Source organism: Ischnura elegans, chromosome 2 (assembly GCF_921293095.1).
Source record: "Ischnura elegans chromosome 2, ioIscEleg1.1, whole genome shotgun sequence".
Classification (NCBI taxonomy): domain Eukaryota; kingdom Metazoa; phylum Arthropoda; class Insecta; order Odonata; family Coenagrionidae; genus Ischnura; species Ischnura elegans.
This window is the reverse complement of record NC_060247.1, coordinates 93,256,263-93,279,060: the sequence shown is the minus strand read 5'-3', so window position 1 is coordinate 93,279,060 and position 22,798 is coordinate 93,256,263. Positions and strand designations below refer to the sequence as shown.

Sequence of the window (22,798 nt, the reverse complement as noted above, 5' to 3'; positions counted from 1 at the left end):
AGGAAGCGACTGGAGTAAGAAAGGAACGGAACGACTTGAACCGACTTAGACGTATGAAACGGTCCAGTTTGTACCTGTTTTGTTCCCTGTGGCTGAAGCTTTGCTTGACTATTTCTTGGTGTCAGGGCACAATATCTTCAACCAGCCCTCAGAAACTGTATTTGAAATGTGTATTTTAAATATGATCATTTTGAAAATTTCCTGACATACTGAAATAGGCAACCATCATCATGAATCGACGAAGGACACCTAATAACTTCACCTATGTCAGCCCGTGTGTGAAGTACATGATATTTCTGCTGAATTTTATTTTCTGGGTAATTATCACTCCTTTTTTCACGCATTTATTCTAATTTCATTTATTATATTTATTGTGAGCGTATTTATGTTCGAGAATACTTGATTAGGTGACGAATCCAGGTTTCAATAATGTTGACAACGATCGGCAATTAAGTTTGTTTTTGAACAGAAATTGTCAACATGGCTAATATTAAGAAATGTTAATTTGTGAAATGATTGGAATAGCTGCAGAAGTTGGAAAAAATTGAAATTTAAGTATGCTTATTTCTTCAAGGTAATACCGCGTCCATATAGAAGCAGTGAATAGAGACATTTCTTGGAGTTAATTTACAATTTCTATCGTGACTGCACCTGTTATTCAGTACTCTCATTTAGAAAAGCTCCTCATTCCTTGGTTTAATGATTAACTCCTTTCGCGAAACACATTTCGCAAAATTTATCCTTTTCCTCCTACACAGTGATTCATCACTGCCAATATGGGGCGATTGTGAAATTAGTTTTGGAATTCGAACAATATTTTAATGGTTGTGAAGTTGTGGCATTATTATGTGACGATTAATGTTGTGTCGGGAGTAACAAGCGGGTGATGAGGTTGATTGTCGACCTTGTAATGAGTTGAACCGAAGTTGTTTACGGAGTGAAGTGGCTCTGGAGTTAGGTTCGGATCTTTGAACCGCGAGCTGTTCTTATCGACCTGAACCTCAAATGTACTCACGATTTCAATTAATTGAAAAATCACGTGAAATCTTCCAATTATTTCTTTTAGCTATTTGGAGGACTTCTAATTGGCGTCGGTCTATATGCCTTCGTTGACAAGTGGCAAGCAACGGGATGGGTGAAAGTTGAAACCGTGTACGACATCATCCTGAACATATCTCTGGTTATGATCATCAGTGGTGGAGTCATATTTGTTGTTAGCTTTGCTGGATGTGTTGGTGCCCTGAGAGAGAATACATGCTTGCTGAAATTTGTGAGTATCAAATGTTTTCAACTTACATTTATTAGATTTATTGGTTTTATGCCCTTAATTTTATTCCTCTAAGAATGTGCCATGAAAGGTTGAGCAAAATTTATCATGCTGAAATTGTAATTGCTGAGAATTTTGAGTGTAGAATACAGCGAAGAAACTCATTGAAGCTATACCTTAAGTAAGTTGCAGATTAATTAGACAGGGTGAAAGTATGAAATGGATACTTTAAATTAAAAGAACTTAAAGTTTTACCTGCATGAAACTTGGGTCAAATTTAATACAAGCCTGTTTAGAACTACTCAAGGCATGGATACATGGTACATTAATATAAATGAGTTAATGCGTGAATGCATGAACGATTTCTGTTGACCGTAATAGAACATGTGTGGTTGGAAGAACCAAATGAGAACAAGTTCTCTTTTATGGCCATGTATTGTACAAGTTGGAGGGTCACACCTTGGTTGTGTTGGTTACAAATATTTATGAAAACAAGCAGTTAAAACTGATTGCTTAGAATCAAGCATTGAGGAACGCTAAATTTCCAAATAACTGATTTAAGGTTTTATGAACTTCAAATCAATGATCTTGCAAAAAGGGAATTCATGACGTCATTGGTTGGACTTATTTGTTGAGTGCATGCTCAACTGTGTTTCCCAAAAGTTTGACCTCCCTTCATTCCCTCCCCAACCATCCCTATGAGGTTGCTGCACATCGTCACTGAAACAATAGGTAAGATAGAAAAAGTGTCACGGCTTAGTCCCCTAGGGTTAGTCCCCTAACCTGTAGTTGTTACCATTGGTTCGAGTCCCAGGGTCGGCAATATTTTTTCTCTCTTCTAATTTTTGAAATCACTGTTACATTTTATTCCCATTCATTTTATTTAGGCACTTCGCGAATTTTTTAATTTAATATCAATTTATGGATTTTAAACGAAACTCCGAAGTTTACCAAACAACGCGAATTAGAGGACGTATATAATTACTTGCACGTGAATTTCCGTGTAATGTGCTCATCACGTGCACCGATGCACACCTCTGCCTCGCATCAATTAACCGATTGTACATCTATTCATGAATCGTTCCCCGGTTTTTGACGCATGTGTCTCCACTTTCAATGTCTTTTTTCCATTTCTGAAGCACCGGTATTTTCCGGCTTCAACATTTTTTTATCAAAAATGTCATTTCCACAAGGCATTCCCTCCATTAGATTTTCTTCATAGCCCACCCACTGTCTTCCCAACAAATCTCGATCCTTACAACAGAATGTCCTTCCACTCACCATTCCTCCCTTATGACCTACCTTCTAGCGTCCTACAAAGACTTCCGTCCCAACAACCCTCCGTCCACAGCTGACCCTCGATAATCCCTGAATCAGGCTCCGAGGCCCAATTGTGTGAAAACGGGTGCGAAAGGTAAACAAAGAAGACCTCGAAAGCGGCTTGAGTAGGCTACTGGAATTGTACTGGATGGGTAGGAGGGGAAACTGGCTAGGGTCAGTAACTGAATGTGAGGATAGGCAATCGTGTTTATTTGTAGAGAAGAAAGACTTGAGATTACGAATATACGAAGAGGCTGTGGGAGCAATGGCTAGGGTGAGGATGATCAAATTCCCCGGAAATTTGCGGGTAAGTCATTATATACGTCCTCAAATCGCGTGGTAAGGCACAATTTGGAGTTTCGTTCAAAAGCCATAAATTGATATTAACTAAAAAAATTCGTGAAGTAACCAAATAAAACGAATGGGGATAAAATGTAACAGTGATTTCAAAAATTAGAAGAGAGAAAAAATATTGCCGACACTGGGACTCGATCTCGGGATATTAACTACAGGTTAGGGGACTAACACCCTAGACCGCACCGCCACGGCTGTAGATGTGTGGGCAACGCTTACTCAAGGGCTATCATGCTGCGCGAAATCTTTACATGCGAATATCTCTCGAACCCGGGCCTATGTGGAAGAAAGGCGTGACACTTTTTCTATCTTACCTATATTGTTTTAGAAAATAACATATCCAGATCCCGAACATCACTTTGGCGATGTCTCCTTGTTAGTGAATTATTAGATGACTTGAAAACCAATGTAGTAAATTATGTGTAATTTAAATGTCCCAGGATTTTTCTACTTCCTGGAAATTGCGTTTTCTGTAAATTCCTAAAAAAGAAATTGTTCAAAAAATGGAGAGCTGGATTAAATTGGTGTACTAATACATATTTTTCCTAAAACAGTTTGCTTAAGTGAATGCTGCTACCTTCAAAATTGCAATTGGCAGCAGTTTTCCTCTAATGAATGAATGCATTAATCCCTTCATGCTCGGTAATTCTGAGATATGTAAATGCACTACATCATCTTTAAATTAAATCCTTGAAAGTGTTGTCAGTCTATATCATGTTAACATAACTACTCTTTTGGTGAAAAATCTGAAATGCATATGTGAGAAGATTCAGCGGAACTTGGATTATACATCCTGATGGAAAGCTTGAATTGATAATCGAAGGAGAGATTATCACTTCAGATTCATTTTTTCTCATAAATTTTAACTATGGTTTGTGTTATGCTACCTGTACTTCTAGTGTTAAGGCCTTTTTACATGATACATTAACACGTGTGAGTTAATGTCTGTTTGCTTGAGTATTTTTGTGGACCAGAACACACAGGTTCTATTTTCTGTTCATGCATTCACACAACTTTCACACAGTGCATTCACACAACTGTTACACAGTGCATTCTCGTGTTCATTCACGCGTTCATACCTATATACATTAACTCTTATGGGTTAATGCACCGTGTAAACAGGCCTTAAGGGATTATTTAGGGAAATGACTGGATGATTATTCAGCAATCGGTTAATCTAATGATGGGCAACACAGGCTCTACTGCATTTGAAGAGAATTAGTCACCTGGAGGCACCTGGTCATAGGTGCTAATTTATTTGTAATTTTCTGCCTTCTTCCAGCAACTAAGCTAAATTCAGTTCAGTGGTTGGCTTAGGGATGCAAGAATTGGATTATGGGTTTACTTTGTCTGTGTTTAGATGTTTGCTGTTTTGATACTTTCAAATTACTTAGTTGCATTTAATTTTTGTATGTGTTTAGGTTTTTTAAATTATCTATATTTTCTATAGTGTTTGTTATATGTATCATATACATTTATATTTTCTAAGTGTTAAAAAAAAATTATATTAATTATTATTAAGAGGTATTGTATAGTTTGCCATTTCCCAAATCATTGCAAAGGCCTCAATCGACTGCATTGTGAATACATATTTCTTGTTTTCTTTGCAGTATTCCTTGTGTTTGTTGATCTTCTTTCTGCTGGAAATGGCTGTTGCCATCATTGGATTTGTTTTTCCACACACAATGCAGTCAATGCTGGAGGAATCTTTCACTGAAAAAATCATAGATAGCTACCGTGAAGATCCAGATTTACAGAATTTCATTGACTTTGCTCAACAAGAGGTAGGTTTCAGGGGTAGATGTTTAATGAATGTGAAAAATAAGTAATAGATAACAATACTGTGGTCATTTGGTAAAGATCCAGTTTTTCTTTTGAGAGAATTTAAAACTTTCATGAGAGGTGCTCAGCATTCTGTTGGGTATCAGTTATAAATGTGCAAATTTTTACCCTACAGTGTTGAGTATCTTGGCTAGCAATTAAGGTTTGGAAGTTTTTGCTGTTGCTCAAGGATCCAATCTTGTTACTTAATGAAGAAACAAGTCTATACTTTTTTGTGTTTAAGTAACTTCTCTGTCTCTTTTTTTCACTTTGTAACAACTCTGTTTGGCACTTACTGTCCCTGCAACTTTGGGGAAGCCTTGCCATCTAGGTTGCGGTTAGTCTATATGATCAGTTTTATAGGCTTTGAAATTGTGATGATGAAGGGAGAAATAATGTACTTGGTAATATTTCACTCAATTTTTATTTGCCCATCCACTTTATGGCACCTCCTTTGCCAATGTCAAGTGTATCACTATGTGCTTGTTAAGGGCTGAATAGCATAAAGTCATTATTACTCTCATAGTCATGGCAAAGTCCAGTGAGCCAGTTAGCCAAAAACTGTTGAATCACTTTGAAGTTGTTAGTCCTAATATATGGAAAATATTTACTCTCCGCAGTTTCGCTGTTGTGGCCTGAGCTCCGAGGGATTCATGGACTGGTCTAAGAATGAGTACTTCAATTGCAGTTCCCCAAGCGTTGAACGGTGTGGAGTCCCCTTCTCATGTTGCATGAATGCCACAGACATATCGGTGAGTGTGCATATTCATCTAATTCATTCCATCGATTTCGAAGATTCCAAGAAGACATAGAAGTACAAGACTTGTGATATAGCGAGGAATGTGTCCATATTGGGGTAACTTGGTGCAATTTTCCGCAAAAAAGCTTACATTTGAACTGGTTTTTGATGCTACTATGTATCAGGATGCAGGAGGGGTTAAGTGAACCTAATTTATGCATATTTTGGATAAAGTTGAGAAAGAGGGAAGTACCGGGAATTGATGGGAAAGACCAAAGAACTAAGTGGAAGGAGTGGAGGGTTTGGGATTGCAAGTTTTAGAGTGGATGGAGGGAAGGAGAGGAAAGATGATACTTGGAAAGACAGGGGAAATGACAGGGACGGGTAAGACAAGAGAACACAGAAATGGTGGATTTTCTTAATTTTAAAGAGACTAAAAATTTAAAGAAGTAAATTTTATGTACATTTTGCATGGAACATGAAGTAAACAGCAGATGAAAAAGTCACTGGCATAACTTTTTCAAGAAGGGGGTGCATAGATCTAGTAACTTGACATACCAATTTCAATTTCTGTGGTCGCAGAGCTTATGAAAGCACCATTCACATATGCCTGCAGGGTTTCTATTAGTGATGGGACATTCGAATAGTTTAATCCCCATATACCTTGAATATTGAGCTTTTTACACTATTCGATATTCAATGACATAAGTTTATCAATTCTTCGAATTTCAAATACACAGCTCAGAATCATCTGTGAATCTCTTCAAATGCGTAGAAAATGGTTGGGTCTTACATGAAAGTTGGCACATTTGGTTGGTTCAATGCTTTAATTATATTTTCAGAAAAACTTATCAAGTAAGTGCTAAAATAAATAAAATGTCAACGACTTCATGAGAGCAACACTATTAAGAATGTATGCATACGTTCAAATGTACGCTTGAGGGCTGTTCCTTTTCCCTGACTCCCTGTGTGTGATGAAATTTACGTTTTACATATTCTAATTTCAAAGTAATTTTCAATTCTTTATTTGATTGAAGTTTTGCAATGGATGCAATAAAGCATTACTAATAATAAAACCTTCAATATGCATGTAGTAAATAACAACAGAATTGCAGAGCTCCACGGGCACAAGTTTTACATAATCGTGGGTGACAGTTGCTTCAGGATTTAGGAGTCGTATTGAAGTACGTTGACTTGCTAAGTGTTCAGCATTATTTTATTTTAATATTCATTTGTTCTTAAAATTGGTGAAAAAAATTCATATTCAGCATTCAGTGATGAAGTATTTGATATTCGGAAAATTTTTAAGTACTCGAATTCGATATTTGAATTTGAGAAAAATGCTATTTGACCCATCTCTAGTTTCTGTTCCTAAAATTTGAGGGATCTTCAAAAATTTTCCCTATTAAACTATGTTTTACATGAAATCATGGCTATATGTTGACGAATCCTTGTGTCCATGAACTTAAAAGGTTTCAGTTATCTCACCCTCCACTTTTGTACAGCAAACTCTCGATTATCCGGGCTAATGATGGAATACACAGTTCAACTTGGGAGATGCATTACTATTAATTGGAAAACATAAATTATCCAAAGTTTCACATTCATTTCTTGAAATATTCGTAATTTACAACAATCAAACTATTATTTATTTATTATGTATTTTATTATTACATATACTATTTATTTATCTATTTTAAACTACTATTTATTATTTATGCACATAGTCTGTTATTTTGGATAGTTTCCCAAACTCATTGAAAGCTTACTTCATCTGACTGCAATCTTTTTAGTGGCGATAAGACTGGGAACAATATCTACTCATCTCAAAGAGCATCAAAGGCATTTCCAACATGGTCAACAGGAAAAATCAGCCGTAGCTGAGCATAGCCTGGATGAGGACCATAAAATAAGGTCGGATGACACCAGAGTTTTATGGCGATCAAATCAATTTTGGGATTGTTTAACTAAAGAGGCTATTGAAATAAGACTTGAGAATAAAAATGGCAATAGAGACAGTGGATATTCGATCAGCAGCTCTTGGAATAGAACTCTTAAAAGAATTATGATTGCCAGAGCTAAGTATATGTTGGTCCATGGTCCTCCACGACAACAATTGGGACTCAACCTATCCGGCCCCTCGTAATGCTGAGCTTCAACGGTCACTTCAAATATTCTTTCAGTAGCTGTGAGAATGGGTAACGAGTCCGTACCTGAAACGTCTGTGCTTTTACAAAATCTTACCCTCGCGGTATCCCGAGAAGAGTTTATACATATTGTTCGCTGGAAAGTGTAAAATCTTACATGCTTGCACTTGTATTCCTGCCCCTCTGTATACGACAGAAAACCATGCATCCATGGCTGCGTGATGTGCTGAAGCATGATATCAGATTTGGAAAAGTGGTTTGCACAAATGCTTCAAAATCACTGAGCTATCTTGAACACTACACTGTAAGGCACCGCACCAAGGAGTCATGCCTTGCACAAGTCGCCCGGGAGGCAACTGCTGCAGGACATGGATCCGTGATCTCTGAGCATAATCATGCACCACTATGCTTGGAACGAAGGAACACTGAGGTCCCATGAAGGCATCTGGTATGATATCATGCCATCGCGCATCAGCGGTTTTAGGAAACCAGAACCTATGGCCAACTTTCCACGCAGGCGAGTGCCTCGCTGTGAATCTTGGGGGATTTTAATGGAAATAACTAGCCCAGAGTAGGCTCACATGAAAAAGCAATAACCCTGGTGCTTTTGCATCTGATTTTATTTTTCACAAAGATCGTGTAAAACATCGAAGGAGAGTGAAACTCGTGCGTGGATAATATGCAACACAGATAAACCACACCCGAATAATCTGGAGTCTGCTGTACTTTTTTAAAAATATTTTTGATTGTGAAGTATACGATGGTGCCAAAATATATTTTTACTACTTCATGTGTTTAAAAGAATGAGAACATCAGTGGGTAATAAAATGTTAATAATAATAAGTTTTTATTTCTCTCCCATCCAGGGTGGACTAATGAACATAATGTGTGGATATGGCGTTCAAGAACTTCCAGTGAGTACTAAATCTCCAACCCCCTCAAACTTATTTTACATATGTATGATCTTAGGTTTTCCTGGCGTATCAGTTTCAGAAAAGTTTCTCGGGTTTTCCACCGATTGATGTCGTCCATATCTCTCGACATTTCGATCAGCGACTGGCTGATCATCCTCAGTGGATCCTCTGAATGCTATTCTTTGAAATTTTTTCAGTATATTCACCAACATTTGCCAAGGTGAAATTTCGAAGAACGGCATTCGGAAGATCCCCTGAGGATAATCAGCAAGTCGCGGATAGAAACGTTGGGAGACATGGATGACATCAACCGGTGGAAAACCCGAGAAACTTTTCTGCTATTTTACATATCTTTGTGGAGTAGCTGTATTCTGACATCAACAATGTCCGTATGCCAGGATTCGATTGTTAAATTCAGCTTGCACAAACTTGTGCTTATTTTCTACTAGGCACTCTGGTGTATCACCAGTCATTCAACATCATTTTAAGTCTAGGACTAGTGAATCAGAAAGTGATGGTAGTGTGCGACCTGTCACTCAACCATAATTTCGACTGGATGTGGCTGTATAGTAAGGTCAAGTTGTATCATTATGGATACTTCGGAGGTAGAATCCATGAATTTGGTTAAATTCTCAAATTCCAACTAATATTTCAATCCAATGGAAGTATAATACCAATTGCCGAAAGTCATTGTTATACACCTTTTGGGCTAATGGATGACCCATGCAGCAATTGACCTCCAGAAATGGGGAACTTTGAAGCAGGTAGGATGATTCGATCCCTGTGCGAGCTGTGACCCTTTGTTTGATTACGGAGAGGAGGAAAGCATCAGTGGGAGGGTCGAGTGCTGAATGGAGGGGGATAGCAGATATTGGGAAATACGCAAATGTTTGTGTGTTACTATCCTATTGCTCTGACAATGAGATTCTCTGTCTCTTGGGGAAGATTCAAACTATGTGCCTGTCGTCATTATCCATAAGTGACTCATTGTATATATGTATTTCGTTTCATTTTCATCAAATGATATATGTGGGAATATGTTGGGACCATGATCTTCAAACAATCAATCCAAGAAAACGATATTTTGGGGAATGATAGATGCGGGTAAAAATTACATTGTCTGTATGGAACTTTATTTGGGACCAGGAACGACAAACGATGAATGAGGGAAAACGACCAATGCGGGAATGATAGATCGAGGTTTCAATGTATGTATTTCTATATAAATAAATTACATGAAATTACAGCATGTCTGTTAATTTTATGCATTGAACGTCATTAGAAAGGGTAACTCTGCAAGCCTTATAATTTTTTTTGCTACATATGTTCATTTGTCATCATTTACTTATTGCCACCTAACAACCAAAATTATTATTGGAATCTAATTCTCAGCTTCCAACTTATTTGGATCTCTTGGAAATTCAGAAAATTTCACTCACTCAGTCAACATTGCACAGGGAAAGACCACTTTTCATTAGTTTCACACCAGTATCTCCATTAGTAGATACCTAATGTCTCGTGTAGTCTGTCTGCAACTTGCTTCAAACTAATCATCTCGCTCTTTCAGGTTGCAGAGGCTGGCAAAAAGGTATGGACGAGTGGCTGCATTGAGATGGTTCGCATATGGGCTGAACGAAACTTGTACACTATAGCTGGTGTAGCACTTGGTGTGGCCCTAGCACAGGTGAGCCTATCCATAATAACTTGCATCTGTGGAATTTATGGCTATAAGTGAATGTGTTATAAGTGGCCTTGAGTGGGGTGCCAAACTAAATATATTTTTCACTTTTTCTTGTAGCTGTTGGTTATATACCTGGCAAAAACTCTTGAGGGTCAGATTGAGCTCCAGAAGTCTAGGTGGAACACGTGAGCAGTATTTGTAGTTAACCCAAGCACCAAGGAGTTTTCATCAACTCCTCTCATATCCCTTTTTGTCCAGAATCTCATGGGCACACAAGTCTCCCGTCTATTCGCCGTTCATTTTGTTGGAATGGCTTTTTCAGGGTTGATTACCTATTATTTATGTTTTCCATTGTGGAAATGTTCCTTCCTTTGAATGAAAAATGTGATCTTGATGTGCTGTTGATTGGAAGTGGCTTTCTATATGATTCTGATGTAATTATCTCAATTTTGTATGTTAGAATTTTCTGCATTTTTATTGTACTGTGTATTATGAAGGATTACCCTATCAATATTGGTATTCTGACAACATTGTGTGTGCATATTTGATTTGATTTTATTTAAGCAATTGAGACTTATAAGGTTTTAAATTTTTTATCATCTTGTAGGATATTGATTAGTGGAAGACTGTACATGTGCCAAAATTCATACAAGTGATTGTGATGTGAAATATGTTTTTTCTTGTGAGATAGGGTTCGATGAAGTAAGTGATGTGGGTTTGGCTCAGAGTCCACAAAATTTCAAAATAAATCTGACTGGGCACTGTACACAAATGCATTTTTAAAAGATCAGTTTTATTAACTGTATTGCACAGCCATATTGATTTTATTGTCTCTGTGCACTTTGCATGTGTTGCTTTTAATGCTTAACTATCTTTTGCTTTTACAGTTTCAACATAGTGCTACCGTATATACTCATTCCATAAAATGGAAGTGGCAAAGAGCACATTCCCATTTGCTTTTTTTAATTTTTTAGAAAAATGTATTGATCATATAAATGTTTCTACTTCAAATGCCTTGGTCATAATTTTATTACCACTCGCAACAATATACCTAATATAATTTCCATGATGTTAAGTTGATATTATCATAATTTCATCGCATAATTAGCGAATAAGAAGTGTGAAGTGGAGGTAATGAGTGATACAATTTGTGACATTTGATTTTTAATAAAAAATGTACATAAATAGCTAATTAGACACAAGTTTTTACTTTAATGTAATTTTTTCATAGAGTAAATGCATGAATTCAGCAACATAACTGAAGATGTGAGTTTTTTTGAAAATCCCTAACTTAGCTTGATCCGTTTCTTCTTGACCCGAATTGGCAATGGTGCTGCTGTCTTAAAAACAGTACTGTAAGGAAAAAAAGGATGAAAAATGTTAAAGAATTTACGTTGGAGGTTGAAATTTTGCCTAACTAACAATATTTTACAAAGCAGGGCAACTTACTGGCAGGTTGTGCAGATGGGGCTGAATTTGCAGAATACTGTAAAATATAAATTATAGGGAAAGATCATTTTAATCAAACAGGCAAACACCCTATTAGTAAAACATATCTACAAATTTTTTCACCTGATAAGCAAATGGAGCAAACATAGCCGATATCTATAAGTTCTCGATGACAAAAGCAAGCAGCTCTGTAGTCAACTTTCACAGGGGGCGGAAGTACTAATTTCTTCCGTATTGGAGGCTCAGCCAGGAAAACCCACTGCAATGACGATAAATGAATGATGAGCTTGTTAAATAAAAATAAAAACAACTAGGGCTCTGACCTAAAACTACTACTGCCAGACTGAAGCAGTCTCAGCTAACTGAGCTGGACAAACTTCAAAACCTTGCTTAGGGGGATGACATTGAAATGTTTGAGACATTCCAAAATGGAATACTTTTTCCCAAAGGCTACAGTAGACTATTGTTATTACGAAGTTTACGGGACTGAAAAACCGGAGGCTTGTAATAACGAAGTTCATATGAACATTTATTTAAGGACTAATCGAAAGAAAAAAATTCTTTGTCAAGATTTATTGTCTCTTCAATCCCCCACACGTGTAATCTTCAGAGTTAAGTTTATAATAAACGCAATTAAATTATTCGCAAGTCCTCGGTATGCGAGGAAGGTGCGTTCCGAGACCTTGCTTCACAGCATCACAGTCATGCATTAACTTACAATTGTGATCTACATAGCTTGCAACGTAGCCGGAGCCGAAAAAAATCGCTGTCCGCAGGAAGAAAGAATGGGCAAAACACTGAACAGTTTCTGACTTCACACCGGATTAAATGATACTTTGTTCACTTTATGCCCAAAGTGGGAGTTCCTCTACGCCACGTCATGATGTATCGGCTTACTCCGAAGGCACCAAATTTGAAATTTCGTATGCGTTCGAATTTTTCGAATGTTAACACCTCTGAAAGTTCGTAAATCCAATGTGCGTAGGAAGGGGACTAACAGTTCGTCCAATTTACGAACGTTAATGAGTGGGTCACCATGATTTCACAGGAATGAAACTTATTATATGATGCTGTGGGTATATTGAAGTATCTCCTACCAAAGAAAGGACCAAAGTAGATGCTATTGGGCACAGTACAAGAAGAGAACTTAAACGTAGGTCAATAATGATTACGTAGTGCAGTGTATATCCACCTAAATGCCGTGACTTTTTCGCGGAACTTCGTAATAAAGTTCATTTTACAACCGATGGGAGTGGGACTGAAGTTCGTAATTTTGTAATAACATTTCTTTTACAATAGATTGGATTGGCCTTTTCGTCAGGACCAACGAATTACTTCCTAATAATGTTGTTCGTATTAACGAGAGTCTACTGTAATTACCATAATATTGGATGAGGCAAGTGATGGAACTGATGACATATAATTCTATCACACCCCATCTTGAATTGACGGTATTGTTACGTGTGAATTACTCTGGACAAAATCAGTACTTAACAAGCGATAATTAACATTATCACGGACTAATTGGCCCTTTAGATATTGATAATGAACAACAAATACCTTTACAAAAACAAAAAATACAACAAACAATCTTGAATAATGTGTACATACAGAGTACCCTAAAGATATGGGAAGGATATCTTTCATGTAATTATTTACCCAGTTAATTTTTTAACAGATACTGGTGAGGAGGGATGAAAGAAATTATTGTATAATACTTCCCCTTCACATGCTGATTGATATTTAAATTATGTTATGTACTTCCTGCAATAGAGTGGGTGTGGTGTAATTTGTTCACTCTTATGTGCACAGAGATTTCTGTCAGGGCAATGAGAGTACCTAAAGGTAATACAAGCAGATTACAATTACATAATATTAAATCACCATCATAATATAAGAAAAAACGGCTTTTGACTAAAACTGATTTACAGGGCACTGCACTCCAGTTTCACCCAAAATTGAAGACACATTCTAAATACCCCCTTCTCAGCGGTTCTCACACTCTTCGTGCACATTAATCTCACTCATTGAATGTGATAAAGCATGATTATATTTTTTAACTTCCTTGCTGTCATCACAGCAGCAGAAATTATCTGCCTTGAAATGGGGAAATTTCAATGTATTTTGTTATCTTCAGTTCTTATGTGTACATCATTCTCATATTTAAGTAGTTTCTGAGGACAATAAGCAAGGTAGGAGAGTTTGAAAGGGATTATCATACCAACAAATATTGTAGTAGTCCTTGCAACTGTGGTATCTTCAAGTACAATCCTCCAGTAATATCACAGCCCTGCTGAAGTAAACTGTGGTCTTGGTCCAGACTGCACACATCCATCACTACATTCTGGAATGGGAATTAGGAGTTCATTACAATGATTGGTAAGAAATCCTTTTGCTGCAGCTGAAAATTGAGGATTTTTTTCAAAAGTTTAACCTGAAGTTTTACACAATTTCAATATGGTAGAAAAGCATTGGAAAAAATACACTTTGAGTGCATCAAATGGACAAGTAAGTACAATCCCTTTCAGCCCATAATGACATTCAAGTTTCACAAATATAGAGAAAGGCACTGTAAACGTATTTGTATCAAAATAAAATTGCTCTAGATACTTCTCTGCAGGTTTTTACAAAAGTCGAGAAATAACTTCCTGATATATATCTCTTTCACTAATTAGATTGGTTATTTCTCAATGAACATAAATGGTTATGGTAAAACTAAGAGAAATAATTTAAGGAATTTTACCCCCTGAAGGCCATTTTACATGATACATTTAGTTGTATAGGTAATGTCTAACTTTATGAGCATGAAAATGACCATGCAACCACCCAACTTGTGCGAGCGTATGAACAGAAAATAGAACTTGCTCTAATTTGGTTCATGCATTTGTATACATTCAGTTCCATTCCAACAAAATCATTCATGAATTCACACTTTAACTCGTATGTGTAAAGGTACCGTGTAAACAGGACTTACGGAATAGTATTTCATGTTATTCCTGTGAGAGGGACTTGTACAGATACCCAATCAGCAGTCTGACTTCATGTCAAGGCACAAGGCTTGACTTGATGAAAACCCCAAGGCAAGTCATATATACCACACTAAACCTTCAGTCACCACTGATTACATTGATTATATCAAAATGATTACTTCCTGTGCTTCAAAAAAGTAAATGCTGCTACTTCACTTCTCATCGAAGTTACAATAAAGTAGCACAGTTTTTACCAAATCAATCAACAAGTTCAAGAAAAAAAATATTTTATACAGTTAAACTTACACATTTCTGAGCAGTAAAGAAAACATTCATGAAATTCATATACTGTGAGGCACTATCACCACTTGCAGTGATGACCAAGATACGGGAGTTCATCTTCTTGCTCGATGGGTTTTCTTTGTTCAACCTGAATCAGATAATTACAGGAAAGATTTTGATTATCAGAAGTTTTATTTAGTCCAGTGCTCATTAAGTATACAACCACATGAATACAGTCAGCACCAGCTCTATTACTAGTAGAAAAACAGTGAGTCTTTCCATCCAGTGGGGTTCCACTCCAGAAGTCAGGTCTAAAAGCTTACTCAGACTTTTTCACCCTGCTCTTGTGGTTCACACACAAGGAGGGAATTAGGGTAAGAGTGTCTCAATGTGATGAGCATGGTGAAGTCCATGTGCATAGGATAGGCTGGAAAGGACAGGGAAGAGAGAAAATTTCAGATTGTCACTGGGGAGGCATGAGGTAGTTGAAGTTCTTCCATGGGAGGTTGGCAGTAGTCATGCAACCTTACAAAGGTCACCATCAGGACTCGGAAGATAGAGAGTCTTCTGCAAAAGCAATCAAGTGCTTCCAATGCTTGATTATCTCCTCAATTCTCATGTTTCTTCCAAAGCTCTCCAGAAAGGATATCAACTCTAGTAGCTAAATATCGCATGTTCTTTGACACAAAGATCTAACTCTCACCCCTGCCTTAAAATGTGAAAGAGAGTTTCCTATCATACATGAAGGAATGAGAAATACAAATGGATGCCCTTGTATCGAGCAGAGTTATAGCGCATCAGGATGGATCCAACCCCCCCAAGAAGAAGAATTTCTGTAATGAGTACATGACCCATGACGCTCCTCAACACAACAGCGAAGACACAAGTGGCATCCTCACCCAGGAAAAAAAGACCCTTTTATCCACAACCCTCAATATTCCAACTCTCCACCCTTTGCATAACCTTCCCTTAGGGAATATTAAAGGGCAAACTTTGTTAAAAACATTGCACTAGAAATTGCAACAAATTATAATATCTTCTCAGGGGCGGATACATATGGGGGCACATGCCCCCCCCCCCTTTTGGGGCCGCCCGCATTGTCTAACATTGCAGAACCACCATTGTAACTTTTCTATACCATAAGATGGAATTGTCTTGTATATGTGTATAATCAGTTTCAATAAAACTTCGATAAAATTTGCAAGCCCAGCACGACTTAATTTTAATTAAGATAAAAGTGTAAGTAGCTCAAGATATATTTTATGCCCCCCATTGAGTTTTTTTCTGTAACAGATACTGTACCCACTACACAAATAAATTTTATGTATGTACAGTGCACTGCCTAATTTAATCAATATGTTAGAGTAAAGTAAATATGTTCTCAGGTTACTATGTGATTGACAACAATAATGTTTATATATGTGAAGTAAATAAATGTTTATGGATTCTTAGTGAAGTCCAGAGTCTAAGTAATTCTACCACAAAGTAAAGTAAAAACCCAAAAGGTTATGGGCCCAGGCAAGAATTACAGTAAAAAAAGGAAAATTTGAAGAATAAAAGAAGGAAAAAAAAAACGGAAAAAAGAGATGGCGATGTCAAGCGAAGATATTACGCACATACAAAAATTGAAGGACACAACAACTTACTCTGTGTGGTCTTTCCAAATTAAAATCCTGTTCCGAGCCAAGGAAATGATAGAAGTAATTGAAGGTGAAGATTTAAAGGAGAAAAAAGATATGAATCAAGAAGAGACGCGGAGATGGAACATGAAAGACGCCAAGGCCCAATATTGGATAGTCTCAACAATAGATAGATCCGTGGTCCACCACATAATGACCTGTAAAACAGCTAAAGAAATGTTCCAGAAACTTAAATTAATATACGAAAAGGACACAGAGACTCAGAAATGTCAACTCCTACAAGAATTTTACGCATACAAATATGACAGTTCGAAGGACGTCATGACAAACATGAGCAATCTGCAAAACATTGCTTATAGACTGAACGGACTAAAACAACCCGTCGACGATCTCATGATAATGACGAAGATGATGTCCATCCTGCCAGACAATTTCCGGCATTTCTCGAGCGCATGGGATTCCGTGAGAGGACCAGATAAAACAATTGAGGACCTTTGCGCACGTCTTCAAATAGAAGAGTCGAAGCTGAAGACGGAAAACGAAACAGATGTGGTATCATTCGCGGCAAATTACAAAAACGGTAAAATTAATTATAAAATAGATACAGTGTGTTTTTTATGCAAAGAAAAGGGTCATGTAAAATCCAGATGTCCTAAAAGAGGGTGTACAATATGCAAACGCACAAATCATAATGAAAAGGACTGTTTCTTTCGAGAAAAATTTTGCAAAATATGTAAGAAAACAAATCATGACGAAAAAAATTGTTTTTTTAAAAATAAGGGTCAGAATAATGAAAAAAGGTATAGACAGAGGGACTCAAGAAAAGATAAATTAGCATTTTTTGCGGATTCTGAGGCTAACCTTAATCATAATAATATCTTTGAATTTGTGATCGATAGTGGCGCAACGAAACACATGGTAAATTCCATCGAAATGGTTAAAAATTTGCGTAAGTGCAATGAAAATGTAAAGGTTGCTAAAAAAGATTCAACTATGACAGTCAAAGGAGTAGGAACTCTAGATCTAAATAAATGTAAATTAAAAGAGGTGTTGTGTGTACCGGAACTTACTAAAAATTTAATGTCTGTTTCCGAAATTACAGAGAATAATGGAACCGTATTATTTACTAAGGATAGTGTTCAAATATTAACTGGTGAAATACCTATGCCAAAACAAAATATAGTAATAGAAGGTAAGAAAAGAGCAAATGGAATGTTTGTAGTTGATCTCAATGGAACTGATGAAGCCATGTTAACACAGACAGTTAATGTAGGTATGGATTGGCACAGAAAAATGGGCCATTTAAATTTTAAAAGTCTTAAGAAAATAGCATCATTATGTGATGGTGTGCCAAAAGAAATTGCTAATATAGACGAAAATAATTTTTGTGCTGTTTGTGTGAATGCTAAACAAACCAGATTTCCTTTTAAAACAGAAAGAATGAGAGCAACTAGAATAATACAAATAATTCACACTGATGTATGCGGACCATTTGAGATTGAGACTCATGATCGTAAAAGATATTTTGTAACTATGATAGATGATTTTTCACATTTTTGTACAGTATTTCTTATTAGATATAAGAGTGAGGTGTCTGAATGTCTGAAGCAGTTTGTAAACTCTGTTGAGAATCAATTTAACAAAAAGGTCAGCGTGATACGATGTGACAATGGAAGAGAGTACTGTGCTTTAGAGTTACAGTCATGGTGTAAGAACAAGGGTATTGTGCTAGAGTATACAGTGCCTTACACTCCTCAATTAAATGGTAAAGCAGAAAGAATGAATCGTACACTTCTTGAAAAAGCTAGATCATTAATATTTGATGCAAACCTACCCAAGGAAATGTGGGGAGATGCCATTTTAACCGCAGCATACATTACAAATAGATGTCCGAGCACTACTGTGGACAGAACACCAGTGGAACTGTGGTTTGAATATAAACCGAATCTGAAAGGGGTTCAGATATTTGGTTGCAAAGCCTATGCTAAAGTTTTGAAGCCTTTGAAGAAAATGGACAATCGATCAAGAGAATGTATTTTCATTGGTTATGCCAGAAATGCATACCGATTGTGGGATCCAGAAAAAAGGCAAGTTTTTGTCTCTAGGGATGTGATTTTTGAAAAATCTCCAACTAAAAATAAAAGCCATATATGTGAAAATCAGCAAGATTTCGGGAGAGTTAGAATTTGTAATAGTATAGAAAATCTAGACAAGGAAAAAGAAGAAGTAGAGGAAAGTAAAGAAAAGAATTTAGAAGAATCTAGAGAGAGTGAAGAAGATATAGATGAAGATATGAGAAAAAATAATGAAAGGGAAGAAACAAGAAATAAAGAAAGAAATGAACCAGAAGTAAGAGATGAAGAAAGAGATTCAACCACACGAAATTTAAGACCCAGAGTAAACTTAAGAACGCCTTCAAGATACAAGAACTATGCTATGCGATGTGAGACAGATGAGGATAAAAAGCAGAAGGACAAAGAGAAACTAGAAGCAGAGAAGAAAAAGAAGGAGGAAGAAGAGAGAAATAAGAAGGAAAAGGCGGAAAAGGAAAAATTGGAAGCAGAGAAGAAGAAGAAAGAAGAGGAAGAGGAGGAGAAGAAGAAAGAAAAGGCGGAAAAAGAAAAATTAGAAGCAGAGAAAAAGAAAAAAGATGAAGAGGAAAGAGTGAAGAAGGAAAAAGAGGAGAAAGAAAGAAGAAGAAGGAAAGAGCGGAAAAGGAAAAATTGGAGGCTGATAGGAAGAAAAAAGAAGAAGAGGAAAGGATGAAAAAGGAAAAAGAGTTAACAGGCAAACCGGTGTTAATAAATTTAAACATAGATAACCAGAGTACCATCAAAATGATACAATCCGGCCAAATGAGTAAAAAAACAAAGCATATAGAGGTGAGGTACAGATTTATTAGTAGGGAATATTCGGAAGGTTTATTTAATTTACAGTTTTGTCCCTCAGAAAACCAATTGGCTGATATTCTCACAAAACCATTGTTAAGCATTAGATTTGAGAGATGCAGGAATGCTATTCTCGCATGTCATCAAACAAATATTTAATGTAAAAATTCAGTGAACATTTGAATGTTTGTTTTCATGAAGCATATTATTTTTAATTGGAAATTGTTAATGAAATAAGACTACTGATGTTTATAAATAAAAAAAAAAAAAAAAAACTGTTTGTGTTAGAGTAAAGTAAATATGTTCTCAGGTTACTATGTGATTGACAACAATAATGTTTATATATGTGAAGTAAATAAATGTTTATGGATTCTTAGTGAAGTCCAGAGTCTAAGTAATTCTACCACAAAGTAAAGTAAAAACCCAAAACAATATAAAGAACTTTCAACCACATAATCACAAATTATTCATGAAATTTGCACCACGATGGAAAATTAGGGAATAAATGCAGACAATAGCTGCCAATGAGACAATGACTCAACATCTCATTCAACTGAAAAAGAGTTCTGCACTTGAAATGTCTTACACACAACACCAAAGCAAGAATAGGGCTTCCTCTGGATGGATACAAAAATCAATTGCCAGCAAAATAACCAGAATGAGCCCCACAGAGGCATGAATTACAATGTGAAATGTTAAATCTGAATGTTAGATAAGTTATGGAATTTAAATTAACTTTCACCATTATCACTGGAGCTTTATATGACATTAATAGAAAGTAACAGACCCACCTGTGTATGTAGCAGAGGGCCATTGCAAGAGATCCAGCGAGCAGGGAGTCTTTGCTAGAGCTCGACTCTTGCCCATTGCCCTGCATGCTATTTGACTCATCCTGCTCAGAACTGACTATCAGCCTGTGAACAGCCTTGCGAACTGTCTTTTCAACGAGTGTGAAGAGCTCATATTGCCCATCCACCTGCTGCATGTTTCTGAAGTCACCGTCATCACTGATATCATCATCCCCAATACATGAAGACGGGTAGAGGTATTTACTGTGTTCATAAAAGAAATATAAACAATGAAGTCACAAAAGAGGGAATTTCATCTGATGGAAAAAATCTGAAAATGACGAATCGGTTAAGATCATGGAATTTTCTCCAACAGCTTGATAGGAATTTATTTATTCCTAGGAATTTCGACTAGGATGTCTCGGCAGGGGTATGATAGAAAATTCCATGCTCACCGAGCAAACTTTTTGTCAAGGAATCCTAAATAAATACGCTCTTACAGTATGTATCCCACATATTTCTCAGTCCCCAGGGTAGTAATGACCATGATTATTATATACAGAGAAATTACTTTATAAATTATTGATTTGTAACATATTTACAGAATCAGATATTAATTTAAAATGCAAAACAGCACGAAGTTTACCTGCTTTTCGAATGACAGGCAATTATTGCCAGTTTATTATTACACTTCATCATTAAATGAGAGTTGGAGAATGCAACCACAGATTCCAAGATTTGAGTCAACGTGTGGTTCACATCGCTGAAAATTCTTTGGCACGGGTTCGTGTCTATCACCACAACAAGTAAACTGCTTTCCACGTCTGCAAAAAGGAATAGGACGTTTAGTATCAGGGATTTAACCAACCTCAAAAATTACCAGACGTATAATTAAATACGGTGAATGCCCAATCGGCGCAACGACTAATAATTATTTTCCCTCAACACATAAGTGAAACTTATGGAAAAACCTCTGAAGCCCACATAGAAAATTACCAAGAGGCACCTTTTAGTCACGACTTGAAGCATTTTGGCCATCAATCAAAAATTGTTATATGAGTTAAACCGAAAATATTAAATGAGTGAGCTCGCAGGATCATTCACAGTTACTCTTTAATACTTGTTCATGCGCCTCGGTAAAAACTCACCGTCAGACATTGCAATTAGTTAATCCTCCTACTCCTATAGTTTCCGATTTATGGATAAAGTGCGAAAGTAAAAATTTTTATTATCCGTGAGTAGGAAAAATTATGCAAACACGGTCGTTAAACCGTTCCAATTCATACAGCCCACTTGGTTCACTCTTGTAAACAAAGGAATACAATTCGCTGAATACATCTGACGTTTGCAGTTTGCCACGATAATCAGAGAAAAGCAGAGATACCAACTACAAATATTTCAACGCGTTATCGTTGAGAGGCGGTGGATTTTTTAATTAAAAACTAAAATTAAAATTTGAGTATTTTATTGCATTGATTAGAATCCAGTGGGATGTAGCGACATAAATTGGCGTATTATTTCTTTTGTGCTTGCCCAAGAGATATGTCACCTAAAATTCGGCGGTGGTAGCAATGAGGTAGTTTCTGCAACGACCACATTCTGCGCCAGCAGTGGCCAGCAGCGTTGTTTGGTAGAGGTGGGATTTTCGGTTCATTTCCGTGATTCGATTCATTCGGTTCTATTCATGTGAATGAACTGTTCTTTCATGTCGTTCATAAAGAATCACATGAACCAAATGAACACCGCGAACCGAATGAACAACGTGAACTAAATGAACTCTGCGAACCGAATGAACAACGTGAACAAAATGAACTCTGCGAACCGAATGAACAACGTGAACTAAATGAATTCTGCGAACTAAATGAACAACGTGAACTAAAGGAACTCTGCGAGCTAAACGAACAATGTGAATCAAATGATTGCAATGAAGCGAAATAATCCAGAGTTAACCGAAAACATTGAAGGCTGTACGCATGAACTTACACAATTATGTATGTAATTATTAGTAAGAATATCTTCATGAATATATGCATATAAAAATTTAAGGTAATAATCGAGAAATACGACTAAACATGTTTCCTTCGTATTCGGTGATTCATTATTAAATTAGATTCTATTAATTGGCGTTACACCATAAAGAAATTTTCCCTAAAACAGACAGACTTATCGGGAGCAAAGTGGTCATGAAATTATTCCGGGTAACTCACGCAACACCTCTGACAGCGGTGTTAGCAATATTCAGAGATGGGCAGTATCGAAAATACTTGTATTTGAAATACGTATTTTCGATACATTTGTAGTTTGTAATTTGTATCGGAAATACATTTTCTGAGAGTATTTTGTATTTTGTAATGAAAATACATCTAAAGAGTAATTTGTATTTTTAAAATACATTCAAAATCAAAATACAAATAATTTTTTTGTGTGTAATTTGTAAGAGCGCGCGACGATATGGCAGGGATACCGAATCCAGAGTCCTCTATATTGCCATATAATAACTATGAAGTTGAGTCGTCGCAATCCGCCATTGTTGGTCAAA

At 36.6% G+C, this 22,798-nt stretch overlaps 2 protein-coding genes and 1 long non-coding RNA gene across 3 annotated transcripts; 1 reads left to right on the top strand and 2 right to left on the bottom strand.

Moving 5' to 3' along the window:
• Positions 1 to 71: 71 nt before the first annotated feature.
• On the top strand, positions 72 to 11,506 carry LOC124154180 (tetraspanin-33-like). Its single transcript, XM_046527745.1, has 7 exons — positions 72 to 317; positions 1,067 to 1,270; positions 4,552 to 4,725; positions 5,383 to 5,514; positions 8,515 to 8,562; positions 10,130 to 10,246; positions 10,361 to 11,506. The coding sequence occupies exons 1-7, from the start codon at positions 231 to 233 to the stop codon at positions 10,430 to 10,432; spliced, it is 834 nt and encodes a 277-aa protein (XP_046383701.1). The 5' UTR covers positions 72 to 230; the 3' UTR covers positions 10,433 to 11,506.
• A 16-nt stretch (positions 11,507 to 11,522) lies between these two features.
• LOC124154179 (general transcription factor IIH subunit 3) lies at positions 11,523 to 21,610 on the bottom strand. The gene is made up of 8 exons (XM_046527744.1): positions 21,408 to 21,610; positions 20,906 to 21,083; positions 20,263 to 20,523; positions 14,968 to 15,091; positions 13,914 to 14,036; positions 11,816 to 11,951; positions 11,693 to 11,729; positions 11,523 to 11,596 (listed from the first exon to the last, which is right to left on the bottom strand). Exons 1-8 carry the CDS (start codon positions 21,415 to 21,417, stop codon positions 11,530 to 11,532), a joined length of 936 nt encoding a protein of 311 aa, XP_046383700.1. The 5' UTR covers positions 21,418 to 21,610; the 3' UTR covers positions 11,523 to 11,529.
• Positions 15,286 to 17,313, bottom strand: LOC124154182. The gene is made up of 2 exons (XR_006863857.1): positions 16,881 to 17,313; positions 15,286 to 16,791 (listed from the first exon to the last, which is right to left on the bottom strand). It is a non-coding gene; the product is annotated as an uncharacterized LOC124154182 (long non-coding RNA).
• Positions 21,611 to 22,798: the final 1,188 nt, after the last annotated feature.